General features: G+C 45.5%; 1 protein-coding gene across 1 annotated transcript in view; it reads left to right on the forward strand.

Moving 5' to 3' along the window:
* LOC124775317 overlaps nt 1-27,688 on the forward strand; it is a 444,140-nt gene that overhangs the window by 376,218 nt on the left and 40,234 nt on the right. Inside the window, exons 5-6 of the mRNA XM_047250152.1 lie at nt 6,005-6,146; nt 15,930-16,392. Of these exons, the coding sequence (XP_047106108.1) occupies nt 6,005-6,146; nt 15,930-16,392 (605 nt within the window). The remainder of the gene's footprint in view (nt 1-6,004; nt 6,147-15,929; nt 16,393-27,688) is intronic.

Genomic DNA, 27,688 nt, shown 5'->3' on the forward strand with positions numbered 1-27,688 from the left:
CCCCAGAAGTAAACAAATACTTTTAACAGAGTAGTGATTCTGTAGTTCAGTAGAAATCGGACACTAGGATTTTATGGCATCATAAGGAACAGGAACCTGTGCGGGTAAGTGATTAAGGAGAAATCATTGATCTTGACACAAAATTCCTGAAATTATATCAATTGTTGTTTTCATTTTTACGCAACTTACTGGTCCATGCAGATAAATACAATATTAAATTTCGGTTGTAGTGACGATGGTGCTGGTGGCGATCTTCTTGACACAAGTATGAAATCGTCATACCTGAACATCGCTCTTGAAGTGAAGTGCAACTGGTCTAGATATTATCTTAATGGCGCGGAGACTTTATGCTTCAGGGCATATCAATAAATACTATGATGTAATAGCTAATACACATCTACATAACAGGCTTAATTAATCCAACTTCATGCTTTCCTTATTTCAAGCAGCCTATAGGACGCCAACTGTTGTCCAGCTAGCCTCCGACTATGTCTCTCACAGACTTCTTACAGTACTTTGCGTCAAACCACCTTTCTCCTTGCTGCCTACGTAGCATCGTTGCGGAAGGGCGGAAGGACTTCCCTCCAGATTTTACATATATACAGGGTGTTACAAAAAGGTACGGCCAAACTTTCAGGAAACATTCCTCACACACAAAGAAAGAAAATATGTTATGTGGACATGTGTCCGGAAACGATTACTTTCCATGTTAGAGCTCATTTTATTACTTCTCTTCAAATCACATTAATCATGGAATGGAAACACACAGCAACAGAATGTACCAGCGTGACTTCAAACACTTTGTTACAGGAAATGTTCAAAATGTCCTCCGTTAGCGAGGATACATGCATCCACCCTCCGTCGCATGGAATCCCTGATGCGCTGATGCAGCCCTGGAGAATGGCGTATTGTATCACAGCCGTCGACAATACGAGCACGAAGAGTCTCTACATTTGGTACCGCGGTTGCGTAGACAAGAGCTTTCAAATGCCCCCATAAATGAACGTCAAGAGGGTTGAGGTCAGGAGAGCGTGGAGGCCATGGAATTGGTCCGCCTCTACCAATCCATCGGTCACCGAATCTGTTGAGAAGCGTACGAACACTTCGACTGAAATGTGCAGGAGCTCCATCGTGCATGAACCACATGTTGTGTCGTGCTTGTAAAGGCACATGTTCTAGCAGCACAGGTAGAGTATCCCGTATGAAATCATGATAACGTGCTCCATTGAGCGTAGGTGGACGACGAAACTAAAATGAGCTCTAACATGGAAATTAAGCGTTTCCGGACACATGTTCACATAGCATCTTTTCTTTATTTGTGTGTGAGGAATGTTTCCTGAAAGTTTGGCCGTACCTTTTTGTAACACCTTGTATAACCCATGTACCCTATGCATGAACCAGTCTTTATAATATCATTTTAATGTATTCATATTATAAAAAACATTTTTGAAACCTACATTCACAAATTAACTGTTATTAAATAACTTAACAGAAAAGACGACCAGTTATTGCATATGTGATGAACCAAAGAACATAGTTACACAGACATTGCATTATACAGGGTGGTCCAAAAGTCTGTTTTAAAATTCTACACTTCACTTAAAATATACAGGGTGTCTGCGTAAGACCGTGTAAAAATGTAACAGGAGATACAAGACGCTCCACTGAACAATTTGAGGTGGGAAACCTGGGGTCGCAGAAGCCAGCTTAAGGAGATACGAAAGTAAACTTGTCTGCCGCTTTGACCAGCATTACTGTTTTCCACCATATGTACAACTATCATGGGTACACGTTCACGCGTACTGTGCTGTTTCTTGACATGTACATTCTCTATTTCCTGCAAGGAAACAAGGACCATCTCATTGGACCATATCTTCTACCTGGCCGTCTGAATGGCGACCTGTACTTGAGACTCGTGCAAAGAGATCTGAGTCATTGGAGAACGTACCCTTGATTGTTAGTGAGAGGATGTGAATACAATATGATGGTGTGTCGCCTCACTTCAGTGTGGGTGTCCACAACCATCTCAGTGTTGTACTTCCTGGTCGCTGGACTGGAAGGGGAGATTCTGTTCCATGACCTGCGACGTCGCCTTAACTGAATCCCTTTGATTATTTCTTATGGGGATAGTTAAAGTCACTTGTGTATGACATCCCAGTGGATACGGAGATGGAATTCGTTGTCAGAATTATAGCTACCTGTGATGTGATTCGAAACACACAGGGGACATTTGTCAGAGTGCGTCAGAATCTTGTACGTCGATGTCATGCTTGAATTTAGGTTGATTGCCGTCAGTTTCAGCACATTTTGTCAGATACAGTACAAATGGTACGTTCATTGTGTCAGTGATGGCATTGGCAGTTAACTGTAACTAATGGAAATAAAAAGTACGCAGTAATGTGATTTTACTCCTATTATCTCCTTAAGCTGGCTTCTCTTGCGCCAGGTTCCCTACCTCCAACTGTTCACTGAAGCCTGCTCTATCTCCTTTTACAATTTCACAAGCTCTTACGGAAACACCGTGTAGGTAGAGAGATAAAAATTGACACACACGCTAGAAGTGACATGGGGTTTTATTGAAACCAAAAGAGGAGCACAGAATGACCAACAGATGGCGCTTCATATGATACAAAACCAGTAATTAGCATAGCGTGTGATTTTTTTAGCAAGGACGATGTTCTTTATGACAAATGCTCAGCATGTCGGCCGTCATTGATCAACAGTAGCTGTAGTCCAGGGACGATGTTGTGAACATCACTGCACGGCACATCTGTAGGCACGGTGAGAAGCTGCCGTCGGATGCTGTCTTTCAGCATCCCAAATGAGGCTGGACGGTCGCAGTAGACCTGCGACTTCAGGCAACCCCACAACGAATAATCATACGGATTGAGACTTCGTCGCAGATTAAAACTGTGTGCCGGACCGAGACTCGAACTCTGTCTCGGTCCGGCACACAGTTTCAATCTGCCAGGAAGTTTCATATCAACGCACACGCAGCTGCAGAGTGAAAATCTCATTCTGCATACGGATTGAGGTCTGAAGAATTGGGAGTCCAAGAACGACGCAAGTGGCGCCTCAGTACGCAATCCTCACCAAACTATGTGCAGGGGGAGATCTCTCACACGTGTAGCAATGTAGGGTGGAGTCATCCTGCATAAAAGTCTTACCTTCCAGCGCGTGTTCATCATCCAGGCTAGGATGATACGATTCTGTAACATATGAGACCACGTAGCTCCCGCCATTTGAAACACGATTCTCATGCGGCATCACTCATCTGTTGCTGTCCAGCGCCATCTGTTGACTGGCTTTTGCACTCGTTTCTGTTTTCAGTAAAGCCCCATGTCATTTCAGGCAAGTGTGCTGGGTTTTACCTCTCTACCTACACTCCTGGAAATTGAAATAAGAACACCGTGAATTCATTGTCCCAGGAAGGGGAAACTTTATTGACACATTCCTGGGATCAGATACATCACATGATCACACTGACAGAACCACAGGCACATAGACACAGGCAACAGAGCATGCACAATGTCGGCACTAGTACAGTGTATATCCACCTTTCGCAGCAATGCAGGCTGCTATTCTCCCATGGAGACGATCGTAGAGATGCTGGATGTAGTCCTGTGGAACGGCTTGCCATGCCATTTCCACCTGGCGCCTCAGTTGGACCAGCGTTCGTGCTGGACGTGCAGACCGCGTGAGACGACGCTTCATCCAGTCCCAAACATGCTCAATGGGGGACAGATCCGGAGATCTTGCTGTCCAGGGTATTTGACTTACACCTTCTAGAGCACGTTGGGTGGCACGGGATACATGCGGACGTGCATTGTCCTGTTGGAACAGCAAGTTCCCTTGCCGGTCTAGGAATGGTAGAACGATGGGTTCGATGACGGTTTGGATGTACCGTGCACTATTCAGTGTCCCCTCGACGATCACCAGTGGTGTACGGCCAGTGTAGGAGATCGCTCCCCACACCATGATGCCGGGTGTTGGCCCTGTGTGCCTCGGTCTTATGCAGTCCTGATTGTGGCGCTCACCTGCACGGCGCCAAACACGCATACGACCATCATTGGCACCAAGGCAGAAGCGACTCTCATCGCTGAAGACGACACGTCTCCATTCGTCCCTCCATTCACGCCTGTCGCAACACCACTGGAGGCGGGCTGCACGATGTTGGGGCGTGAGCGGAAGACGGCCTAACGGTGTGCGGGACCGTAGCCCAGCTTCATGGAGACGGTTGCGAATGGTCCTCGCCGATACCCCAGGAGCAACAGTGTCCCAAATTTGCTGGGAAGTGGCGGTGCGGTGCCCTACGGCACTGCGTAGGATCCTACGGTCTTGGCGTGCATCCGTGCGTCGCTGCGGTCCGGTCCCAGGTCGACGGGCACGTGCACCTTCCGCCGACCACTGGCGACAACATCGATGTACTGTGGAGACCTCACGCCCCACGTGTTGAGCAATTCGGCGGTACGTCCACCCGGCCTCCCGCATGCCCACTATACGCCCTCGCTCAAAGTCCGTCAACTGCACATACGGTTCACGTCCACGCTGTCGCGGCATGCTACCAGTGTTAAAGACTGCGATGGAGCTCCGTATGCCACGGCAAACTGGCTGACACTGACGGCGGCGGTGCACAAATGCTGCGCAGCTAGCGCCATTCGACGGCCAACACCGCGGTTCCTGGTGTGTCCGCTGTGCCGTGCGTGTGATCATTGCTTGTACAGCCCTCTCGCAGTGTCCGGAGCAAGTATGGTGGGTCTGACACATCGGTGTCAATGTGTTCTTTTTTCCATTTCCAGGAGTGTACATTATTCAGTGAGTGTGTTCTAAAATGTTAACGGACCTTTGGGTCACCCTGCATATAACAAAACGAGTAAGTTAAATGAAGCAAACACAATGGGCGTCGAACATAAGTGTTACAAGGGGCACTGTACCATGTCATATGAGATGTTGAAAATACATTACTGGCCATTAAAATTACTACACCACGAAGATGACGTGCTACAGACGCGAAATTTAACCGACAGGAAGAATGTGCTGTGATACGCAAATGATTAGCTTTTCAGAGCATTCACAGAAGGTTGGCGCCGGTGGCGACACCTACAACGTGCATCAAACAGGAGCGCCTGCGATGGTGTTCTCAACGACAAACCTGGGTGCACGAATGGCTAAACGTCATTTTTTCGGATGAATCCAGGTTCTGTTTACAGCATCAGATGGTCGCATCCGTGTTTGGCGACATCGTGGTGAACGCACATTGGAAGCGTGTAACTGTCATCGCCATACTGGTGTATCACCCGGCGTGGTTGTATGGGGTGCCATTGGTTACACGTCTCGGTCACCTTTTGTTCGCATTGACGGCACTTTGAAGAGTGGACGTTACATTTCAGATGTGTTACGACCCGTGGCTGTACCCTTCATTCGATCACTGCGAAACCCTACATTCCAGCAGGATAATGCACGACCGCATGTTGCAGGTCCTGTACGGGCATTTCTGGATATAGAAAATGTTCGACTGCTGCCCTGGCCAGCACATTCTCCAGATCTCTCACCAACTGAAAACGCCTGGTCAATGGTGGCTGAGCAACTGGCTCGTCACAATACGCCAGTCACTACTCTTGATGAACTGTGGTATCGTGTTGAAGCTGCATGGGCAGCTGTACCTGTACACGCCATCCAAGCACTGTTTGACTCAATGCCCAGGCGTATCAAGGCCGTTATTACGGCCAGAGGTGGTTGTTCTGGGTACTGATTTCGCAGGATCTATGTACTCAAATTGCGTGAAAATGTAATCACATGTCAGTTCTAGTATAATGTATTTGTCCAATGAATACCCGTTTATCATCTGCATTTCTTCTTGGTGTAGCAATTTTAATGGCCAGTAGTGTAATTCTGCCGAGATACGACGGAAATGGTGTGTGTCTCGGGCACTCTGGATCCTCAGCGACGATGTCTGTCAGAGGGGCGAGTGGCTGAGTTGGTGCGTGTGTCTTGTGGTCGGCAGGTGGCGGCGCTCCTGCGGCGGTGCCAGCGAGCCGACGGCGTCGCGACGGTGGGCGACAAGCGGCGCCTGTTCGAGGCGCTGTGCCGGCGCCGCGCCAGGTCCCAGGACGCGCTCACCAGGGCCCTGCCGCCCGCCCTGCCAGGTCTGTAAACACCCTGCAGCTGTACTCATCCCCCCAAAAATTCAAACTGTTGCCACAGAACTTCGCGATTTATTTTCATTTATTTACTTATTTATTTAATCTCAACCAATCACGGTAGTGGGGCCCTCTCTTCATACAGGGTGACAATTATTGAGTTATATGAAATGAAATCGTCATACCTTCTTAACGGTTTGCGTTAGGACGTTCATACTGCACGGTTGGCCGTGGCCATGATGGGAATTAGTATGCGCATGCGTGGTTTGGTTCAGCGACGGGTTCGTCAAAAAGCGAAATTGGAGCATCTGGGGGACTGAAAACCCGCATTTCGCGATAGAGAAGTCTCTCACCCTCAGCGGGTCATTGTGTGGTGCGCTATGTCGAGTCACGGAATAATCGGTGCGATACTCCTTGTTGGCACGGTGACTACCGAACGGTACGTGAAGGTTTTAGAAGATGATTTCCTCCCTATTATCCAAAGTGACCCTGATTTCGACAATATGTGGTTCATGCAAGGCGGAGCTCGACCTCATCGAAGGAGGTGAGTGATGTCCTGGAGGAGCACTTTGGGAACTGCTTTCTTGCTCTGGAGTACCCAGAGGCCACTGGCATGGGCCTCGATTGGCCGTCATATTATCCGGATCTGAACACATGCGACTCCTTTTCTTGGGGCTACAGAAACAATCTCAAAACCACTCCCGACCTGAAAACAGCCATTCAGGTCATTGACAGCATCGATGTTCCGACAGTTCAGCGTGTCGTGCAGAATTTCGCTATTGGACTGCGCATTATGATCGCCAATGATGGTAGGCATATCGAACCTTAATCCGAATATCTGTAATGACGTTTACATGTTGAATAAAGTGTGTGCACGCCGCAGTTTGTAACAAATTTACGTTTTTTTCATATAGTTAAATAATTTTCACCCTTTAGGATCAGGGTTTCACACATGCAGACCCTTTTTTTACATCATACTTACCTAAGAAATAGCAATAATTTTTATATGAACAACAGTACTAAAATGATTAGAGTGCCTACAGAGACAATGTGAATAAATAATGCTGACTAAGAGCTAATACTGGCAGTATTTGTACTATTGCTGCTTCCAATAATAATGATGAAAATGATGATGATGATAGATGTACAAAGAATTTATTGGTATGCAAACTAAGGATAGTGGCAAATATAAGAACAATTTATGAATGTACAAAATAGACATTTTCTGATATAGTGAGTTCTGGGAAGGGGAAGTTTAAGAAGGCTGCATCAGGTAAGTACGCTGGGAAATGAGAAAGACCTGGTTAGAAAGAGGTAACTAGCGCGGACAGGGACAGAGGCAGACATTATTGTTGCTTCAGTGGATATGTCGCTGTACGTCTTCTGAAGCTGGAGATGTTATATAATTCTCTAATATGGTGCGGGAGGTAATTCCAGAGTGGGTTCCTACTACTGAGACGAGCTTCGAGAAAGTGGCTGAACGATGGAGTGGTACAGAAAAGGTTTTGTTGTAATGCGGACGGGTGTTTCTACCATGTTGTTCAGACAAGAGCGTTACGGTCGAGGGGAGATATGAGGGACAGTGTTCATTGGTAGGACAGTAGAGAAAACAGAGGATATGGAAAGCTCTGCGCTTGTCTGCACGCATCCAGGATGGTGAAATACGATCAAAGAGTGCAACGTCGCAGGTATATGGAACACACGGGTTTAAAACCAGTTCCAGGCGCAGAGAGCTTTCCTGACAAAGACCTTGCAGGCCAACACCTCTGTAATCGACAATTGGAAGTATGGTTGTTCGTACAGTTCCTTTTTCATGTCAAAAGGGAAGACCTTTTATATTTTTGTAGGCCAATAGAGATGATGATGCCTTCCCGCACGTTGCAGTAACGTGCTTGGTTCAATGTACATTTTCATTTATTATCACCTGTTGACTGTGCTGGAGGAGAGAAGTTGTTTGTCCCACTTAGCGTTAAGATAGTAGGAATTCCTGATACTTCGGTCTAATCAGCCTAGAATGACCAACAAGTACCGCTTCTGTTTTGGATGGAAGAAGCTTTAACACTACACCGTGCATCCATTTTGATAGTTCACACAGGTGAATATTGACATTCTCGATAGGTATCTTCAGTTTTATTAATTTTGCACTTAGATACTACTGGAGGTCATCAGCGCACAGATGATAATTCCAGTAGGACAAAACTGATGACACGTAATTTACGTAGAATGAAAGAAGTGTAGGACCTAACACCGAACTCCGGGGTCGCTGATACTACCTGCCTCCGGTGTGTCCTTACGGTGCCGGACACGACACGTCGCTGGAGAGACCTCCGGTATGAGCGAAACCATTGCAGTGCACTTGGCGATAAATTTAGGATGCTAAGTTTGCCAAGTAAAATGTCGGTGACGAGGGTGTCAAAGGCTTTGCTGAAGTCTAACAAGGGAACATCCCCATCGCACCCCCCTCAGATTTAGTTATAAGTTGGCACAGTGGATAGGCCTTGAAAAACTGAACACAGATCGATCGAGAAAACAGGAAGAAGTTGTGTGGAACTATGAAAAAATAAGCAAAATATACAAACTGGGTCGTCCATGTGTAATATAGGCAATATTAATGGCAGTATGAGACGAGGAGTGCCGTGGTCCCGTGGTTAGTGTGAACAGCTGCGGAACGAGAGGTCTTCAGTTCAAATCTTCCCTCGACCGAAAATTTTAACTTTTTATTTTCAGTTTATGTGAAAAACTCTTATATTTTCATCATTTTTTTTGAGTGATTATTACATCCACAAGAAAACCTAAATCGGGCAAGGTAGAAGAATCTTTTCACCCATTTGCCAAGTGTACTAGTTAGGTGGGTCGACAACATATTCCTGTCATGTGACGCACATGCTGTCACCAATGTCGTATACAAAATATCAGACGTGTTTTCCTGTGGAGGAATCGGTTGACCTATGACCCCGCGATCAAATGTTTTCGGTTCCCATTGGAGAGGCACGTCCTTTCGTCAACTAATCACACGGTTTTGCGGTGCGGTCGCAAAACACAGACACTAAACTTATTACAGTGAACAGAGACGTCAATGAACGAACGGACAGATCATAACTTTGCGAAAATAAAGAAAGGAAAATTTTCAGTCGAGGGCAGATTTGAACCAAGGACCTCTCGTTCCGCAGCTGTTCACGCCAACCACGGGACCACGGTGCTCCTCGCCTCACATTGCCCTTAATATTGCCTATCTTACGCATGGACGACCCAGTTTGTATATTTTGCTTATTTTTTCATAGTTCCACACAACTTCTTCCTGTTTTCTCGATTGATCTGTGTTCAGTTTTTCAAGGCCTATCCACTGTGCCAACTTATAACTAAATCTGAGGGGGGTGCGATGGGGATGTTCCCTTGTAAGAAGAACATGACAATCGCCTCTTGTCCACCCATCGCAAGCTTGAGGTAAGGCAGATGTTGTACTGCGATGTTCACAAAAACCTCACTGGTATCCTTCTAGTAGGTTGTTTGCAGTTGAGAATTTTGTTGGCTGGCGGTATATTCGAAGGCTTTGGACAGTGCAGGAAAAATGCAAATAGGTCGGTAATCAGAGGATGCTGTCATGGCACAGGATGGAGCAGAGGAAACGCATGTTTTTTAAACCGCTAGTACGCAGCGAAGAGTGGGGGGATTGACTTTGAGTGACATCTGGTGGACAGCTCACTTTCAGTTGCTATGGAGCGTAGATAATCGCATATTTGCTGTCGAGCAGTCTCTTAGAAGCAATGGTTCGGTCGTGACGGTTCAACGACTTTTCGTCGAATTTTAATGTAGAACGTAGAGGAACGACCTACTCCGATGGGTTGACGCGTTTAGGAGTACCGGATCTACGATGTGGAAAGAAAACAACCTGGTCTTCCCAGTTCAGTCCGAACTCCGGGAAACGAAAAAAGTGAGAAGGGCAGTTCTTGCTAGTCCGAAACGATCTGGTACCCGGCAGACTTTTAGCGCTGGGTACGCCACTTCGTTCACTTCATCGTGTCTTACATGATGATCACAAATTTTACCCATACAAAATAATGATCGTCAAGCAGATAAGTGAAAAGGATTTTCTGCAACTGAAAGAACTTTGCGACATAATGGAAGTCATTCTTACGTAAGATGCAAACATCTGAATAGTGAGTGACGAAGCCCATTTCCATCTAAATGGCCACGTTAATGTATAGAACCGTCGTTTCTGGGCCTCGGAGATACCACGTGCACTACACCTGATTAATGTTCGTAGATTTCAAAAAGGCAATAAAAATATTATTATTTAGTGTAAATCTTTTTTTCGGTAAATAAAACCTCTGGAGTTTTTCAGTAGTTCCAAACACGCAATTCGTCTGCTCCAGCCCGGATTATTTCTTCTGTACATGTGCATCCTTCAGTGCGGCACATTTTAGGTTTTCAGGAAACATTATACCTGGATAAGTCACCTAGTTTTCTGTCTGTAATGGTTTCTTCATCCGACGGCAGAGGTTGAAAGCACCCACTACTGTCTACCTTTAACCTATGACTACGCAGCATGTTATGGCTGGTTTCATTGCCGTGAAACATTCTCCTTTGTATCAAATTTGACTCATGAATGAACAATAACGCGATCTGACTGCTTTCAGTGAAATTTGCGGCAGTGAACCAACTTCCACAGCATAACGAAATAATAAAGGGAACATTTAACGTAACTAAACCGATACAAATAGACATCAAAATCTTCGACTGTTCTACTACAACCTGTTAATGTACCACTCCTTGCAGAAGTGATACGTGTCATGCAGATGTAACTGCATGCCGTGTTTTCCATCACCTAACGAATGCAAAATGACTGAATTGAAAACAAAGTTTCGAAACATTCTTTGATGCAGTGTGTCTCTTCAAGGTTGCGCCAACGTCCACTCACGTAACTTAGCTGAAAATTGCACGTGAAATCAGAAAACAATGTTGCTACCGAAGCCAGTGCAAGAAATGTTCCCTTTGCTGAAGCAGTCAGAGATGTATTTCAAATACAAGCTTGAATCAACACAACTGCCGACAAACATGAAAGATCGGAAGACTAGAAAAGGACTTCCTGAGGGAAGTAATCCATGAGAGAGTTGAATTTCAACTCGGTTATTAAATAACTCATATTCATAATAATCCCCGTAATATTTAATGAGTGGAAAAGTATATGATAAATCATTGATATGCTCGGATAACCCAGTGGAAACGTAGATATTGATCTCCATGCATACTAGCAAAGGCGCAAATAGAACAAAGAACTAACAATACTCAAGTGGATCAAAATTGAGAATTGGTGTCGTAGACATCAAAAATCGTATGACATACAGGGTGATTTTTTTTTTCCACCGTCTACACACTCTAGGGTTTGATCATTGAGACGATACGGAACAAAAAAGATCTAATGAACTTATGTCCAGACATGCATGGATTCCATGCTACAGACCATTTATTCAGTCATACATTGTTACAGAGACTACGCGCTGTACCACGCAGCCACAGTGTGTGTTGTAAATGGCTTCCGTGTGCCTCATCGTATGCGTGTAACCGGCATTGGAGGTTCTGTCTCACTTGTTCACAACGACCGGGCTGCGTGTGAACAGTGTCGAAGGCAACAGGAATACGATGTTCCAGCGTCTCCACATCAGGGGTGGACTCTGCATACACGGTACTTTTGAGAAGGCTCCTTAAGCAGAAATCGCACGGATTGAGACCCGGTAAACGAGCAGGCCATGCAACCGGATCCTTTCGTCTGATCCATCGACCAGCGAAGACACGATTGAGATGTGTCTGGACGTTAACGGAGAAGTTGGCTGGAGCACCATCATGTAGCAGCCACATAACCCTTCGAATCATCGATGGCACTTCTTCCAGCAGGGGAGGTAAACTCACCCACAAGAAACGCCTATAGTTCCCGCCTTTTGGCGACTTGAAAGGAAGACTGGTCCCAAAATACGGTCGCCAATTAATCCGGCCCACACACTCCGGCTGCACCGATGCTGATGATTCGCTGTCACCATACCAAGGGGTTTCTGCATACTGTCCCACAGATGACTGTTTCGAATGTTGAAGATACCACTCCGCATAAAAGTGGCCTCATCTGCGAATAGGATGGAGGACGCAAATCCCAGCATCGTGGTTGCCTTGTGAAGAAACAAGTGACAAAATTGTTCCCGGGGTCGAAAGTGTTGCTAAGCCCTGCATACGCTGCAAGTGATAAGGGTAGCAGCAGTTGTTCAGCACTGCCGTCTGGCTTACCCTGTACTGGCGGTCCAATTGCCTGATATTGACACTGCTATCGCCTTCCACAGTGTTAATCACTTTTTCCTCCAAGTCTGGTGTTCGAATATTTCGTGTACGTCCTTCATGATTTCCAGCTTCCTGAAACAACCCTGCCTGAGGCAAACGGCGAAACAATGTTGCAAACATTGCTTTGGTTGTTGTCGGCGAGGATAGGTCTCCTGATACAATCTTGCTGCCCGCCGCCTGTTGTCATTTGCCTTTCCGTAACTAAACACCAAGTCGGCAAGCTCTCGATTCGAATACGGGACCATTGCGTGCAGCACTGTATACATCCACTACAGGGTGAGTCAACAATATAAGTGAATCGGACACAACAATACCACCTACTATGGCCAGGAGAGGGCGCTAGGGCATGACGTATGAGGAACAGTACCACCCTCCAGGAGGAAACCATGCATACTGTAACAGTGGCTGCATGGTACAGCGCGTATTAGTCCGCAGTCTCTGTAGCAAAGCATGATTGAATAAATGGTCTATAGCAGGTCTATAGCATAGAAACCATGCATTTCCGGACCTAAGTTCATTGGACCTTTCTTGTTCCATATCCTCTCATCGATCAATCCCTAGAGTTCGTACACGGTGGAAAAAATCACTCTGTACAACTACGCCAATGCTGTGCGAGCAAGAAACTGTCTCACCAATAATCCTGGACGATGTAGTTCCAAAAGTCGGCAGCAGCCAGGTGATATTCCAGGCAAAAAAGGAATGCCTTGTCTGTCTGACAACACTACACTAGCGATCTCAGAAGTCGGCGCCAAGCAACATGATTGGCTGGCGTGACTCCACGTTCTAATATTCATTGAAGACTTGCTTTGCACTTTTCTTAGCAGGTGGAAACCTTGGCTACAGCGTCTTTCAGTCAAACAAGTGCTTAGCATCTCGCATACGAATACACGACGCGGAAGTCGTTTGTACCAGATGCCTTTCTAGGTGAAGTCACTGTTTCTATAGCGTGGGAATACGGGAGGGCGAGATAAAATTTGAGAGGCCAAAGGAGCAACATGTGTAGCTGTGTCCTCGAGGAAAATGAGCCAGGCTGCTTTCACGATGCACAAACACCCTCTTGCACAGCTCCTTGGTATGCTTTGGTTTGACGGCCTCCCATAACCTTATACACATATTTCGGTAGTATGCTCCCGTAAACGTTTGCTCCCTTACGAGCATAATCTGTTAGCAACACACAGTGGCAGTTCCAAAAAAAACGCCCAGCGTCGTCTTAGGCGATGACGGTTGGCTTTTTGCCCGTTTCAGCGATGCTGAACCCACATGTTTCCGCACTTTCAGAAGTTCTTTTCCTTAAGGTCATGATGTTACATCCAACAGTCATCCATGGTTATTAAGTTGGTAAAGAAGTCATCTAGGCTGAGCTGACACGCAAAATCTCCTCTCTTTCCTCAGTTAGGTAGCCTTTTTGAATAGGCGTGAGCAGTTGCGAAACCCAGCTATTGGCGACGTTTTTCATGTTCAAAATTTCGTGAAATATGGACGATTTTCACATTTATCATTATCTCCTCCACTGTAATATGCTGTTCTTGGAGCTCCAAGGCCTGCTCCTTACACTCTCAGTTCTTGAGAGAGAAATAGTCTGTCACTTTGTTCTGTCATTCACACTTCTTTGATCACAGCTGAGGTATGTGCACTCCCCAGCAACTGTCTCATGTGATGGTGAACTTCCGCCACCGCAGCATGGATAGTTGCGAAGTTGTTCCTCTTTAAGCCTAGATGACGAATGATGTTAACGATACTCCACGTCACCAGCTGGGTTGCACTATTTAGTTTTAACTTCTCTAGCTGTGTGCTGTCGTATTGTGGCACAAGGATTTCAGTGTGTACCACAACTGCAGAGATGCACCTAATGACAAAATATTAATTACATAACTGTACAATGGCATGCTGAGAAGTAATTCCTCCGAATGTTTTATGTGAAAACTCGTAAAGCCTGATAGATAAAACAAACTTCATTAACATTCAACATCTTCATTCTTCATGTCTACATGTTTATTTCGCAACTTAGGCATCCTGGCAGACACATTTCGCACAATGAGAGATCAGTTTCTCGATAGTGTCACTGTAGGATGTTTGACTTTGTTGATGTTTCTCAATAATGAGAAGTGTGAAGTTATCCGCAAGAGTAGAAAAAGGAATTAGCTAAATTTCGGTTACACGATAAACCACGAATATCTAAAGGCAGTAAATTTAACAACATCCTTCGGTATTGCAATTACGAATAACTGAAGTTGGAACAGTCACATAGATTGGTAAAGCAAACCGAAGACTAAGATTTATTGGCAGAGCACTTAAAAAATGCAACAGGTCTAATAACGAGATTGCTTGTGTGCCCTGTTCAGGAGTATTGCCGTGCAGTGCGGGATCTGCATCAGATAGGATCGACGGGGGACATCGAAAAAGGTGAAAGAAGGCCTGCTCGTATTTTGCTGTCGCGAAATAGGGGTGAGACCGCCACCAATATGGTACGTAAGCTGGGGTGGCAATAATTAAAACAAAGGCGTTTTTCGTTGAGACAAGATCTTACCACGACCGTTCAATCACGAGCTTTCTCCACCCAATGCGAAAATATTCTGTTGGCATCCACCTACGTAACGAGAGTGATGATTGTAATAAAGTAAATCAGAGCTCGCATAGAAAGATCAAGTGTTCGTTTTGCCGACACACTGCTAAAGAGTGGAACAGTAAAAAATAGCTTGAAGGCATTTTGATGAACCCTCCGCCAGGCACTTGATAATGAATTGCAGAGTAATGATGTAGATGCAGGTGGAGCCACTAGCTCACCTCCGCTTGCACTGCCTCATCGCTAGCAAAGTCCTCAAAGGTGTTCTTTAAGTTTTGAAAATAGATGAAAATCGGATAGTGACAAGTCAAGATTGTATGCAGGACGATCGATGTCAGTGACCCCAGCGCATTGGACGGTTGCATTTGTTGCAACGCTGATGCATGGTCTTGTATTGTCAAGCTGAAGAAGAGGGTGCTCCATGCGTGGACCAACTCTTCAAGTTTGAGTTTTCTGAGGGTGTCTCATGCACCGACACAGTTACATTACACATTGCCATTTTACACTTACAATTCAGAACCCTGTAGTGGCAGAGGGTTGCAACTTGCATCAGTGAAGTGGTAAAGCTGACAAAATAATATGCCCTATGTTTAGTACTTCAACCAGTACAGAGAACAGAATTAAAAGTTAGTGTGCATTACTTTTCAGCACGCCATCGTATTCTTTAAGAGATAATTCAAACTTTGACTACCCCTCATGGCAGAAAATTTGATATGTGATAAGGCATGCAGAAGTGCAATCACTGTACAGAAAAATCGAGAATCGACATGTTGTTCTTAAGGTCTGCTAAGTTACGCATAATTATACCACTTGGGAGAAAGTTCTGAAGAGCAGTAAAAGCCACAAGCTTTTCGAGGCTGTGCATCGGTACCTTCATCAGGTGATACCGTTTACTGTGGTAGGTGCTGACGTGGTTGGCTGTGGCGCTAAGCGCGCCCGCTCGCTGCACGACCTGCGCGCCGGCCCCGTGACGTCTGCCGTGAGAGACATGTGCCGCCTGTTTGAGGAGCGCGTCCAACAACAGCAGCAACACCTGCAACCACAACAGCAGCAGCTCGGGGAACAGCTGCACAGGCGGCGAGGGGTCTCAGTGGGTCGCGAGGCCACCGCCGTCTTGTGCGCGGAGATCAGTAAGCAGCCAACCCCCACCCACACGACCACCAACAGCTGTAGTAGCGGTGGCAGCAACAACAACACCTGCAGCAACAGCAACAACCAACTGGCGTGCCGGCGGCGGGTGCGCCGCGCGGAGCGGCGCCTGGCGCGCCTGCAGGAGCTGTCTGCCGCCGCAGAGGACAAGGTGTGGCGCCTGCAGGAGGACATGGCCGCCATAGACCGACACCGCTCGCCAGCCAACACCCACAGGTGCGTTCCAGCACACTGCGATGTACGCTGCGTAGTGCCACAGTGGCTGGTTCCTCCATAAATAACGCATAACTGCGTATTCCCACTACATTTCTGAAACATTTTTCCCAATGAACAACCATCTATTCGTTCTAAGCGTCCTTTTACTTCTGAGTAACCAATTTACTTAGAGATATCACCAATACAGTAACTCATGTGCGACGTGGTATATTTTCTTGCAACAAAACTATTCCTCTTGCAGTCGCCTTAAAGAAAAGGCAGCCCCACATCAACCAAGTGGCTAACAAAGCTGCATTCATCCTTTACCTCAGGCAGGAAATCCTCAGCCATAGTGTGTACCTCCATTTCGCACTGTCTGGCTACTACTGGCTACTACTGCTCTGTGCTACTGGGAGCTAATTCATCATCATCATCATCATCACGCTCCCAGATGACTTAAATCATCTTATCTGCGAAGGTAATATTTCTTCTTTCTTTCCAGATATTTATTCCAGTTTCTGCTATTTTCTTGTATTTTGTTGAGGGTATTACATACATTCAGTTCCTTTATAATTTACAAATTTCGAAATCTGTCATCTCTTGTGCATTACTTCACTGCTCTTAGAAATCTCATTATAACCCACAATTCACTCCCGTAAACAAGCACTGGACCTACCATTCACTTGTAAAATTTTGAGTTTGTTTCTTTCCTCGTTTTAATTTTTAGAGATCCAGTTCTTGTGGTAAGTTTATACTGCAGCCTTGCTGCTGGCACATCGCTGCTTGCCGAGAGCTTTTACCTATGCCCAGCTGTTAGCATTACTTGAAGTGGTGTGAAATGAAAACTGCATTATCTGCATCATCTGGGGCAGTAACAATGGTTTGTTCGCAACAGAATTGTGATTATTGACAAAGAGAAAGGGGAGGTGATACTTTGACTGCCGAATGTCCAAACTGTAGATACTTTCACCTATTATATCATGAGAGGTACCCGTGGTCTAGGGGTAGCGTCTGTAATTCATAATCAAAACGTATTCGGTCCCGGGTTCGATCCCTGCCACTGCCTAAATTTTGATAAATAATCAGCATTGGCGGCCGAAGTCTTCCGGCATTAAGAAGTCAGCCTCATTCTGGCAATGGCCTTGTCAAAGAGGGCGGAGGAGCGGATAGAGGTTCAGGGCACTCTCTTGTCCTAGGGGTGGGAAATTGCCCCTAAAGGCGGAAGAATCAGCAATGATCAACGACATGACGATGCATGAAGGCAATGGAAACCACTGCATTAAAGACATGTAACGTGTATCCACAGGACATGTGGCCTGTATTTGAAGAAGTGTCATGATGATCTCTCCATTGGCAAAAGATTCCGGAATAGTCCCCCATTCGGATCTCCGGGAGGGGACTGCCAAGGGGGAGGTTACCATGAGAAAAAGATTGAATAATCAACGAAAGGATAACGTTCTACGAGTCGGGGCGTGGAATGTCAGAAGCTTGAACGTGGTAGGGAAACTAAAAAATCTGAAAAGGGAAATCCAAAGGCTCAATCTAGATATAGTGGGGGCAGTGAAGTGATGTGGAAGGAAGACAAGGATTTCTGGTCAGATGAGTATCAGGTAATATCAACAGCAGCAGAAAATGGTACAACAGGTGTAGGATTCGTTATGAATAGGAAGGTAGGGCAGAGGGTGTGTTACTGTGAACAGTTCAGTGACCGGGTTGTTCTAATCAGAATCGACAACAGACCGACACTGACAACGATAGTTCAGGTATACATGCCGATGTCGCAAGCTGAAGATGAACAGATAGAGAAAGTGTATGAGGATATTGAAAGGGTAATGCAGTATGTAAAGGGGGACGAGAATCTAGTAGTCATGGGCGACTGGAATGCAGTTGTAGGGGAAGGAGTAGAAGAAAAGGTTACAGGAGAATATGGGCTTGGGACAAGGAATGAAAGAGGAGAAAGACTAATTGAGTTCTGTAACAAGTTTCAGCTAGTAATAGCGAATACCCTGTTCAAGAATCACAAGAAGAGGAGGTATATTTGGAAAAGGCCGGGAGATACGGGAAGATTTCAATTAGATTACATCATGGTCAGACAGAGATTCCGAAATCAGATACTGGATTGTAAGGCGTACCCAAGAGCAGATACAGACTCAGATCACAATATAGTAGTGATGAAGAGTAGGCTTAAGTTCAAGACAGTAGTCAGGAAGAATCAATACGCAAAGAAGTGGGATCCGGAAGTACTAAGGAATGACGAGATACGTTTGAAGTTCTCTAACGCTATAGATACAGCAATAAGGAATAGCGCAGTAGGCAGTACAGTTGAAGAGGAATGGACATCTCTAAAAAGGGCCATCACAGAAGTTGGGAAGGAAAATATAGGTACAAAGAAGGTAGCTGCGAAGAAAACATGGGTAACAGAAGAAATACTACAGCTGATTGATGAAAGGAGGAAGTACAAACATGTTCCGGGAAAATCAGGAATACGGAAATACAAGTCGCTGAGGAATGAAATAAATAGGAAGTGCAGGGAAGCTAAGACGAAATGGCTGCAGGAAAAATGTGAAGACATCGAAAAAGATATGATTGTCGGAAGGACAGACTCAGCATACAGGAAAGTCAAAACAACCTTTGGTGACATTAAAAGCAATGGTGGTAACATTAAGAGTGCAACGGGAATTCCACTGTCAAATGCAGAGGAGAGAGCAAATAGGTGGAAAGAATACATTGAAAGCTTCTATGAGGGTGAAGATTTGTCTGATGTGATAGAAGAAGAAACAAAAAAATTGTTCAAATGGCTCTGAGCACTATGCGACTTAACTGCTGAGGTCATCAGTCGCCTAGAACTTATAACTAATTAAGCCTAACTAACCTAAGGACATCACACACATCCATGCCCGAGGCAGGATTCGAACCTGCGACCATAGCGGTCACGCGGTTCCAAACTGAAGCGCTAGAACCGCAAGGCCACACCGGCCGGCGAAGAAGAAACAGGAGTCGATTTAGAAGAGATAGGGGATCCAGTATTAGAATCGGAATTTAAAAGAGCTTTGGAGGACTTACGGTCAAATAAGGCAGAAGGGATAGATAACATTCCATCAGAATTTCTAAAATCATTGGGGGAAGTGGCAACAAAACGACTATTCACGGTGGTGTGTAGAATACATGAGTCTGGCGATATACCATCTGACTTTCGGAAAAGCATCATCCACACAATTCCGAAGACGGCAAGAGCTGACAATTCGAGAATTATCGCACAATCAGCTTAACAGCTCATGCATCGAAGCTGCTTACAAGAATAATATACAGAAGAATGGAAAAGAAAATTGAGAATGCGCTAGGTGACGATCAGTTTGGCTTTGGGAAAAGTAAAGGGACGAGAGAGGCAATTCTGACGTTACGGCTAATAATGGAAGCAAGGCTAAAGAAAAATCAAGACATTTTCATAGGATTTGTCGACCTGGAAAAAGCGTTCGACAATATAAAATGGTGCAAGCTGTTCGAGATTCTGAAAAAAGTAGGGGTAAGCTATAGGGAGAGACGGGTCATATACAATATGTACAACAACCAAGAGGGAATAATAAGAGTGGACGATCAAGAACGAAGTGCTCGTATTAAGAAGGGTGTAAGACAAGGCTGCAGCCTTTCGCCCCTACTCTTCAATCTGTACATCGAGGAAGCAATGATGGAAATAAAAGAAAGGTTCGGGAGTGGAATTAAAATACAAGGTGAAAGGATATCAATGATACGATTCGCTGATGACATTGCTATCCTGAGTGAAAGTGAAGAAGAATTAAATGATCTGCTGAACGGAATGAACAGTCTAATGAGTACACAGTATGGTTTGAGAGTAAATCGGAGGTAATGAGAAGTAGTAGAAACGACAACAGCGAGAAACTTAACATCAGGATTGATGGTCACGATGTCAATGAATTTAAGGAATTCTGCTACCTAGGCAGTAAAATAACCAATGACGGACGGAGCAAGGAGGACATCAAAAGCAGACTCGCTATGGCAAAAAAGGCATTTCTGGCCAAGAGAAGTCTACTAATATCAAATACCGGCCTTAATTTGAAGAAGAAATTTCTGAGGATGTACGTCTGCAGTACAGCATTGTATGGTAGTGAAACATGGACTGTGGGAAAACCGGAACAGAAGAGAATCGAAGCATTTGAGATGTGGTGCTACAGACGAATGTTGAAAATTAGGTGGACTGATAAGGTAAGGAATGAGGAGGTTCTATGCAGAATCGGAGAGGAAAGGAATATGTGGAAAACACTGGTAAGGAGAAGGGACAGGATGATAGGACATCTGCTAAGACATGAGGGAATGACTTCCATGGTACTAGAGGAAGCTGTAGAGGGCAAAAACTGTAGAGGAAGACAGATATTGGAATACGTCAAGCAAATAATTGAGGACGTGGGTTGCAAGTGCTACTCTGAGATGAAGAGGTTAGCACAGGAAAGGAATTCCTGGCGGGCCGCATCAAACCAGTCAGTAGACTGATGACAAAAAAAAATCATCTCTCTTCTCGAGACAGTTACAAATGTCACAACAAAGTTTCCTGTTTATTTTTAATATTACTAAACCACAAACAGTTAAATATATGAAGATTCTGCACAACGTCATTAATGCTGTTTCTGTAGCCAAATGATTCGTTGATACAAAATTGTTAAGGCTTTCGTGGCCACTTGTTGACAAACTGCCTATTGGCTTCTGTCTCGGGTTCTTCGGCCGACGTTCATCTAATGATTTTTCTGACGTTTCGCCAGCACGAGTGGCTGGCATTGTCAAAGCTTCACCCTCCATTGCCGGTAGTGAACTGGAGCCGAGCTCGCGGGCGCAGACTGTATGTACCTGGCGCGCCAACGTCCGAGGGCTTCTCCGCGGTCATTTCCGGTGCGGTTCTCCTCTTGCTACCTGCGACGGTCGTTCGCTGCAGTACGGGAAGCCAGGATCCGTTGACCTTAAGGCCTTCCTTTTTCTTGTTCAAACTGTTCGCGTGTTTTTGTATTTCTACAGCTTCTCTGAACAAGCGCGTGTGATAGTGCTTCTCTACAGCCAGAACTTCCGTGTCGGCGAATTTTATTACGTGGTCGGTCTCATTCAGTGCGTGCTCTGCCACGGCCGATTTCTCCACCTGCCCCAACCTGCAATGTCGCTTATGCTCTTTGATCCTGGTGTTGATGGATCGTCCAGTCATTCCGATATAAACTTTTCCGCATGTGCATGGTATACGATATATTCCCGACATTGCAAGTGGGTCTCTTTTCTCCTTCGCCGATCTAAGACACTCTTTGATCTTCCTTGTCGGTTTGAAAGTCGTCTTTACGCCATGTTTGCGCAATATACGGCCGATTCTGTCCGTCACTCTGGGAATGTATGGCAGAAAGGCCGTACCCGACATTTCTTTTTCTGGTTGCTTACTTCGTCGAGTGTTTGCCTCTGTTACACTTCTAATATAATTTTTGGAGTATCCATTGCTCCTCAGGACAGTTTCCAGGTGTTGCATTTCTCGTTTGATGTGTTGCGGCTCACATATTCGTCCTGCTCTCGTTACGAGCGTACTAATCATGCCTCTTTTCTGGCTCGGGTGGTGGTTTGACAGTTTGTGCAGGTATCGGTCCGTGTGTGTCGGTTTTCGATGCACGCTGTGTCCCAGGTTTTCGCCGTCCCTTGTGACCAGCACATCTAGAAATGGCAGTTTCTTGTCCTTTTCTACTTCCATGGTAAATGTTATGTTGGCATGGAGGCTGTTCAAGTGTCTTAGGAAGTCACCGAGCTGTTCTTCACCATGGCTCCACACCACGAAAGTATCATCGACGTAACTGTACCACACCTTAGGTTTGCAAGTCGCCGAGTCCAGTGCCTGTGCTTCGAATTGTTCCATGAAGAAGTTGGCCACCACTGGACTGAGAGGATTACCCATGGCGACGCCTTCCAGCTGTTCGTAGAAATCTCCATTCCACGTGAAATAGCTCGTGGTGAGACATGCATGGAAGAGCTTTCTGATGTCCTGCGGGAAAATGGAACCGATGTGCTCCAGAGCGTCACTGAGTGGCACTTTCGTAAATAACGAAACAACATCAAAGCTGACCAAGATGTCGTTTGGTGCAAGTTTCAATTTCTTCAGCTTCTCAATGAAATGTCCTGAGGCCTTAATGTATATGTCGGTCATCCCCATGTGTGGCTGGAGCAGAGAGGCCAAGTGTTTTGCCAGTTTATATGTCGGTGATCCAGGAGCGCTAACGATCGGTCTCAGTGGAATGTTGTTCTTATGGATCTTGGGTAATCCATACAGCCGAGGTGGTAGGGCTTCTGTGTTGCGCAGGTTTCTCTGTATGTCTGCCGGCAGAGAAGACGCCTTGATTAATCGATTCGTATTCCGTGTGATACGCTGCGTCGCATCTGCGCTTAGTTTTCGGTGCGTCGTCGGATCTAATAGGTCTCGGATCTTTTGCTCATAATCTTCGGTCTTCATTACGACGGTCGCATTCCCCTTATCGGCAGGCAGTACCAATATACTCTTGTCGGCGTTGAGATTCTTAATGGCTTGTACCTCTTGTTTCTTCAGGTTGCAAGCTGGTGGTTTTGCTCGGCGCAGTATCCTGGCTGTTTCCGTGCGTATTTCCTCTGCCCTTTCACAAGGAAGGGTCCGAATGGCTGCTTCGGTGTTTGTAATGATATCCTCCATAGGTATAGTTCTCGGGATGATAGCGAAATTCCCTCCTTTTTGAAGAACAGACAATTCCTCCTCGGTCAATTGTCGTTCAGTGAGGTTGACCACTGTGTGTGACATTGTCGGGAATCGCCTTGTCGGTCTGCTTCCAGCATCTTTCAAACTTTTTCTTCTGTCGCTCGGTGCAGCGCTCGAGTTCGTTCTGCATGCTCCTGTGAGTGATGCTGTCGATCTTGTCCCAGTCGTCTCGATGCATTCTGCTACTTAGTTGATAGAAAATGTCCAGAAGTTCCTGATCTGTTCTTGCCAGGTCTCTCCGTGTTGTATGTATTCGCTCACGAAGAAAAGCTCGTTCCATTCTGTCGTAGATACGATGTGCTTGGGCGGTGGTGAATAGGCGTATACATCTCAAGAACTTCGGTGTAGCACATTCATCTCGGCCCCGTGACAGAAAGGCGAGAGAGGACATCAGTCGCGCTTTCTTCTTCCGTCGTTGGTCAAGGCGTCGGTACAATCTGCAAATCTCCTCCCCGTAGAGGCGTAATACAAAATTGTTAAGGCTTTCGTAGCCACTTGTTGACAAACTGCCTATTGGCTTCTGTCTCGGGTTCTTCGGCCGACGTTCATCTAATGATTTTTCTGACGTTTCGCCAGCACGAGTGGCTGGCATTGTCAAAGCTTCACCCTCCATTGCCGGTGGTGAACTGGAGCCGAGCTCGCGGGCGCAGACTGTATGTACCTGGCGCGCCAACGTCCGAGGGCTTCTCCGCGGTCATTTCCGGTGCGGTTCTCCTCTTGCTACCTGCGACGGTCGTTCGCTGCAGTACGGGAAGCCAGGATCCGTTGACCTTAAGGCTTTCCTCTTTCTTGTTCAAACTGTTCGCGTGTTTTTGTATTTCTACAGCTTCTCTGAACAAGCACTATCACACGCGTTGAATGAGACCGACCACGTAATAAAATTCGCCGACACGGAAGTTCTGGCTGTAGAGAAGCACTATCACACGCGCTTGTTCAGAGAAGCTGTAGAAATACAAAAACACGCGAACAGTTTGAACAAGAAAAAGGAAAGCCTTAAGGTCAACGGATCCTGGCTTCCCGTACTGCAGCGAACGACCGTCGCAGGTAGCAAGAGGAGAACCGCACCGGAAATGACCGCGGAGAAGCCCTCGGACGTTGGCGCGCCAGGTACATATAGTCTGCGCCCGCGAGCTCGGCTCCAGTTCCCCACCGGCAATGGAGGGTGAAGCTTTGACAATGCCAGCCACTCGTGCTGGCGAAACGTCAGAAAAATCATTAGATGAACGTCGGCCGAAGAACCCGAGACAGAAGCCAATAGGCAGTTTGTCGATTCGTTGATAGCTCTACCCAGATCGAGGTAACAGTTCGTCAGTTTTTATACACATATATTTCATGTCTGTCATTCATAGATATTCGTCCATTTTCTATTGAAGAGCAGAATACGATAAACCAAGTGTAGCAGACAGACTGTTTCCAAAAATTATTATGCCTAATATTATCCATTATGATGCTCTGTACGGTACCTGTCCAAGACAGTTTTGTGCCCTAAAACAGCTGAAATAAATGCTTGGTAAAACTGCATATGTAATTCTCACTCGTGAAGGTATCTCGTAAGATCACAACAAATACTACTGCCTTTTTGGCTGTAGTTCCATTAGTGGCATAGTGGGAAAATGCAGTCAGTCTACGAAGGAGGCTGCCTACAAAGCACACATACAACCCATTCTCGAATATTACTAAAGTGTTTGAGATCCATACCAAACACGAATATCAGCAGGTATTGGGCGTATACAAACAAGGGCAACACCAATGAGCACATGTTTGTTTGATCCACGGGAGACAGTCACAATAATGCAGAAGAGACTGAAATGACAAAGGCTTGAAGACAGACCCAAACTGTCTCACGAAAGACGACTTACGGTGTTTAAGTGCCAGTATTAAGTGAGCAAACCAGGAATATACAGCAGGGACCGCAAAGACAAGATGACACTAATTACAACTGGCACAGAGGAATTGAAGTAGTCATTTCTCCCACGTTCCGTATGCACATGGAATGGGAAGAAACTTTAATATACTATCTCACCAACATTATCGGTACGTCCCTATGTAATGTCCAGTTCACCACCGGATGTACAAGTAGTGGACCTATCAGTTTAAAAGGCGGCGGGGAGTACTGTGCTGTCCGTAGAGAAGCTACGTGTAACAGCAGAATGTGTTGGTCAGAACAGAATAGTGGCTTCGAACGTGGACTAGTCATTAGATGTCACCTGAGGTACAAATACGTCAGGCAGTCACCTGAGTAACAAATCCACCAGGGGAATTTGAATCCTTCTAACGCTGCCTACGTCGACTATTGGTGATGTGTATGTTTAGCTGTGGTTGTCCCATTTAACAAATACTATGCAGACCTCTTACACTAGTGGATAGGGATTACCGAGCACCGCTGATGGGTGGTTGTAGAAAATCACATGGAATCAGCAGAAGGAATCGCTCGTTTTATTCCAAAGTGCTGTCAGCAGTCCATCCAGTACAATGGCTATGTGGAGGGAGTTAAAAAAGAATCTGGTACAGTGGTTGAGCAGCTCCGTATAATCCACAAGTTTCTGTAGGCAATGCTAAGCAAAGCTAGAGGGGATGTAAAGGGTGACGTCATTGACAGTGAATGACTGGAAACGAGCGATTTCTAGTGATGAAAGATGCTATACCATGGGCACTCCGATGCAAGAGCGTGGATTTGACGAATACGTGGAGAATGTTACCTGGCGGTATTCTTCGTGGTTAGGGTGTGGTCACCTTACGAAAACGTTAAATGCGCTAGGATATGCGGAGGAGAGAGAGCGGATCTACAGCTGTATCCATACTCCACAAGCCACCTGACGGTGTGTGGCGGAGGGTACCTTCAGTACCTCTATCGGTTCTCCGTTCTGTTACAGTCTCGTATTGTTCGTGGAAAGAAAGATTGTCGGTATGCCTCTGTGTGAGCTCTAATCTCTCTGATTTTATGGTTATGGTCTCCTCGCGAGATATACGCAGGAGGGAGCAGTATACTGCTTGACTCCTCGGTGAGGGTATGTTCTCGAAACTTCAACAAATGCCCGTACCGAGCTACTGAGCGTCTCTCTTGCAGAATCTTCCACTGGAGTTTATCTATCATCTTCGCAACGCTTTCGCGTGGAAAGAGTACATTGAAGGCCTCTGAGGTGGAAGATTTGTCTGATATTACAGAAGACTAAAGAGGAGTCGATTTAGAACAGATACGAGATGCAGAATCAGAATTTAAAATCAAATAATGCATGAGGGATAGATAACATTCCATCAGAATTTCTAAAATCATTGGGCAAAATGGCAAAAAAGGACTATTCACGTTGGTGTGTAGAATGCACGACTCTGGCGACATATCATCTGACTTTCGGGAAAATATCATACACACAATTCCGAAGACTGCAAGAGCTGACAAGTGCGAGAATTATCGCACAATCAGCTTAATATTTCATACGTCCAAGTTGCTGATAAGAATAATATACAGAAGAATGGAAAAGAGATTTGAGTACCTGATAGATGATCAGTTTTGCTTTAGGAAAGGTAAAGGCACCAAGAGGTGTTTCTGACATTGCGGTTGATAATGGAAGCAAGGCTAAAAAAATCAAGACACTTTCTTAGGATTTGTCGACCTGGAAAAAGCGTTCGACAATATAAAATGGTGAAACATGGCCGAAATTCTGCTGTAGGGAGAGACGGATAATATACAATAAGTAAAAGAGCCAACAGGGAATAATAAGAGTGGACGACCAAGAACGAAGTGCTCGTATTAAAAAGGGTGTAGGGCAAGGATGTAGTCTTTAGCCCCTACTGCTGAATCTGCACATCGAAGAAGCAATGATGCAAATAAAAGAAAGGTTCAGGAGTGGAATTAAAATTCAAGGTGAAAGGATATCAGTGACAAGATGCGCTGATGACGTTGCTATCCTGAGTGAAAGTGGAGAACAGTTACATCATGTGCTGAATGGAATGAACAGTCTAATGAGTACAAAACATGGATTGAGAGTATATCGAAGAAAGACGGAAGTAATGTGAAGTAGCAGAAATGGGAACAGTGAGAAGCTTAACATCAGGATTGATGGTCACTAAATAGGTGAAGTTAAGGAATTCTGCTACCTAGGCAGCAAAATAACCAATGACGGACGGACCGTGGAGGACATCAAAAGCAGACTAGCACTGGCTAAAAGGGCATTCCTGGCCAAGACAAGTCTACTAATATCAAATATGGGCCTTAATCTGAGGAAGAAATTTCTGAAAATGTATGTTTATAACACAGCATTGTAAGGTAGTGAAACATGGGTTGTGGGAAAGCTGGAAAAGAAGAGAATCGAAGCATTTGAGATGTAGTGCTACAGATGAATGTAGAAAAGTGGGTGAACTGGTAAGGTAAGAGGAAGTGAATATGTGGGAAACACTGACAAGGAGAAGGGATAGGATGATAGGACATCTATTAAGATATTAGGGAATGACTTCCATGGCACTAGAGGGAGCTGGAGCTGTAGAGGGAAAAAACTGTAGAGAGACAAATATTGGAATACATCCAGCAAACAATTGAACACATAGGTTGCAAGTGCTGCTCGA

Source organism: Schistocerca piceifrons, chromosome 2 (genome assembly GCF_021461385.2).
Source record: "Schistocerca piceifrons isolate TAMUIC-IGC-003096 chromosome 2, iqSchPice1.1, whole genome shotgun sequence".
Taxonomy (NCBI): domain Eukaryota; kingdom Metazoa; phylum Arthropoda; class Insecta; order Orthoptera; family Acrididae; genus Schistocerca; species Schistocerca piceifrons.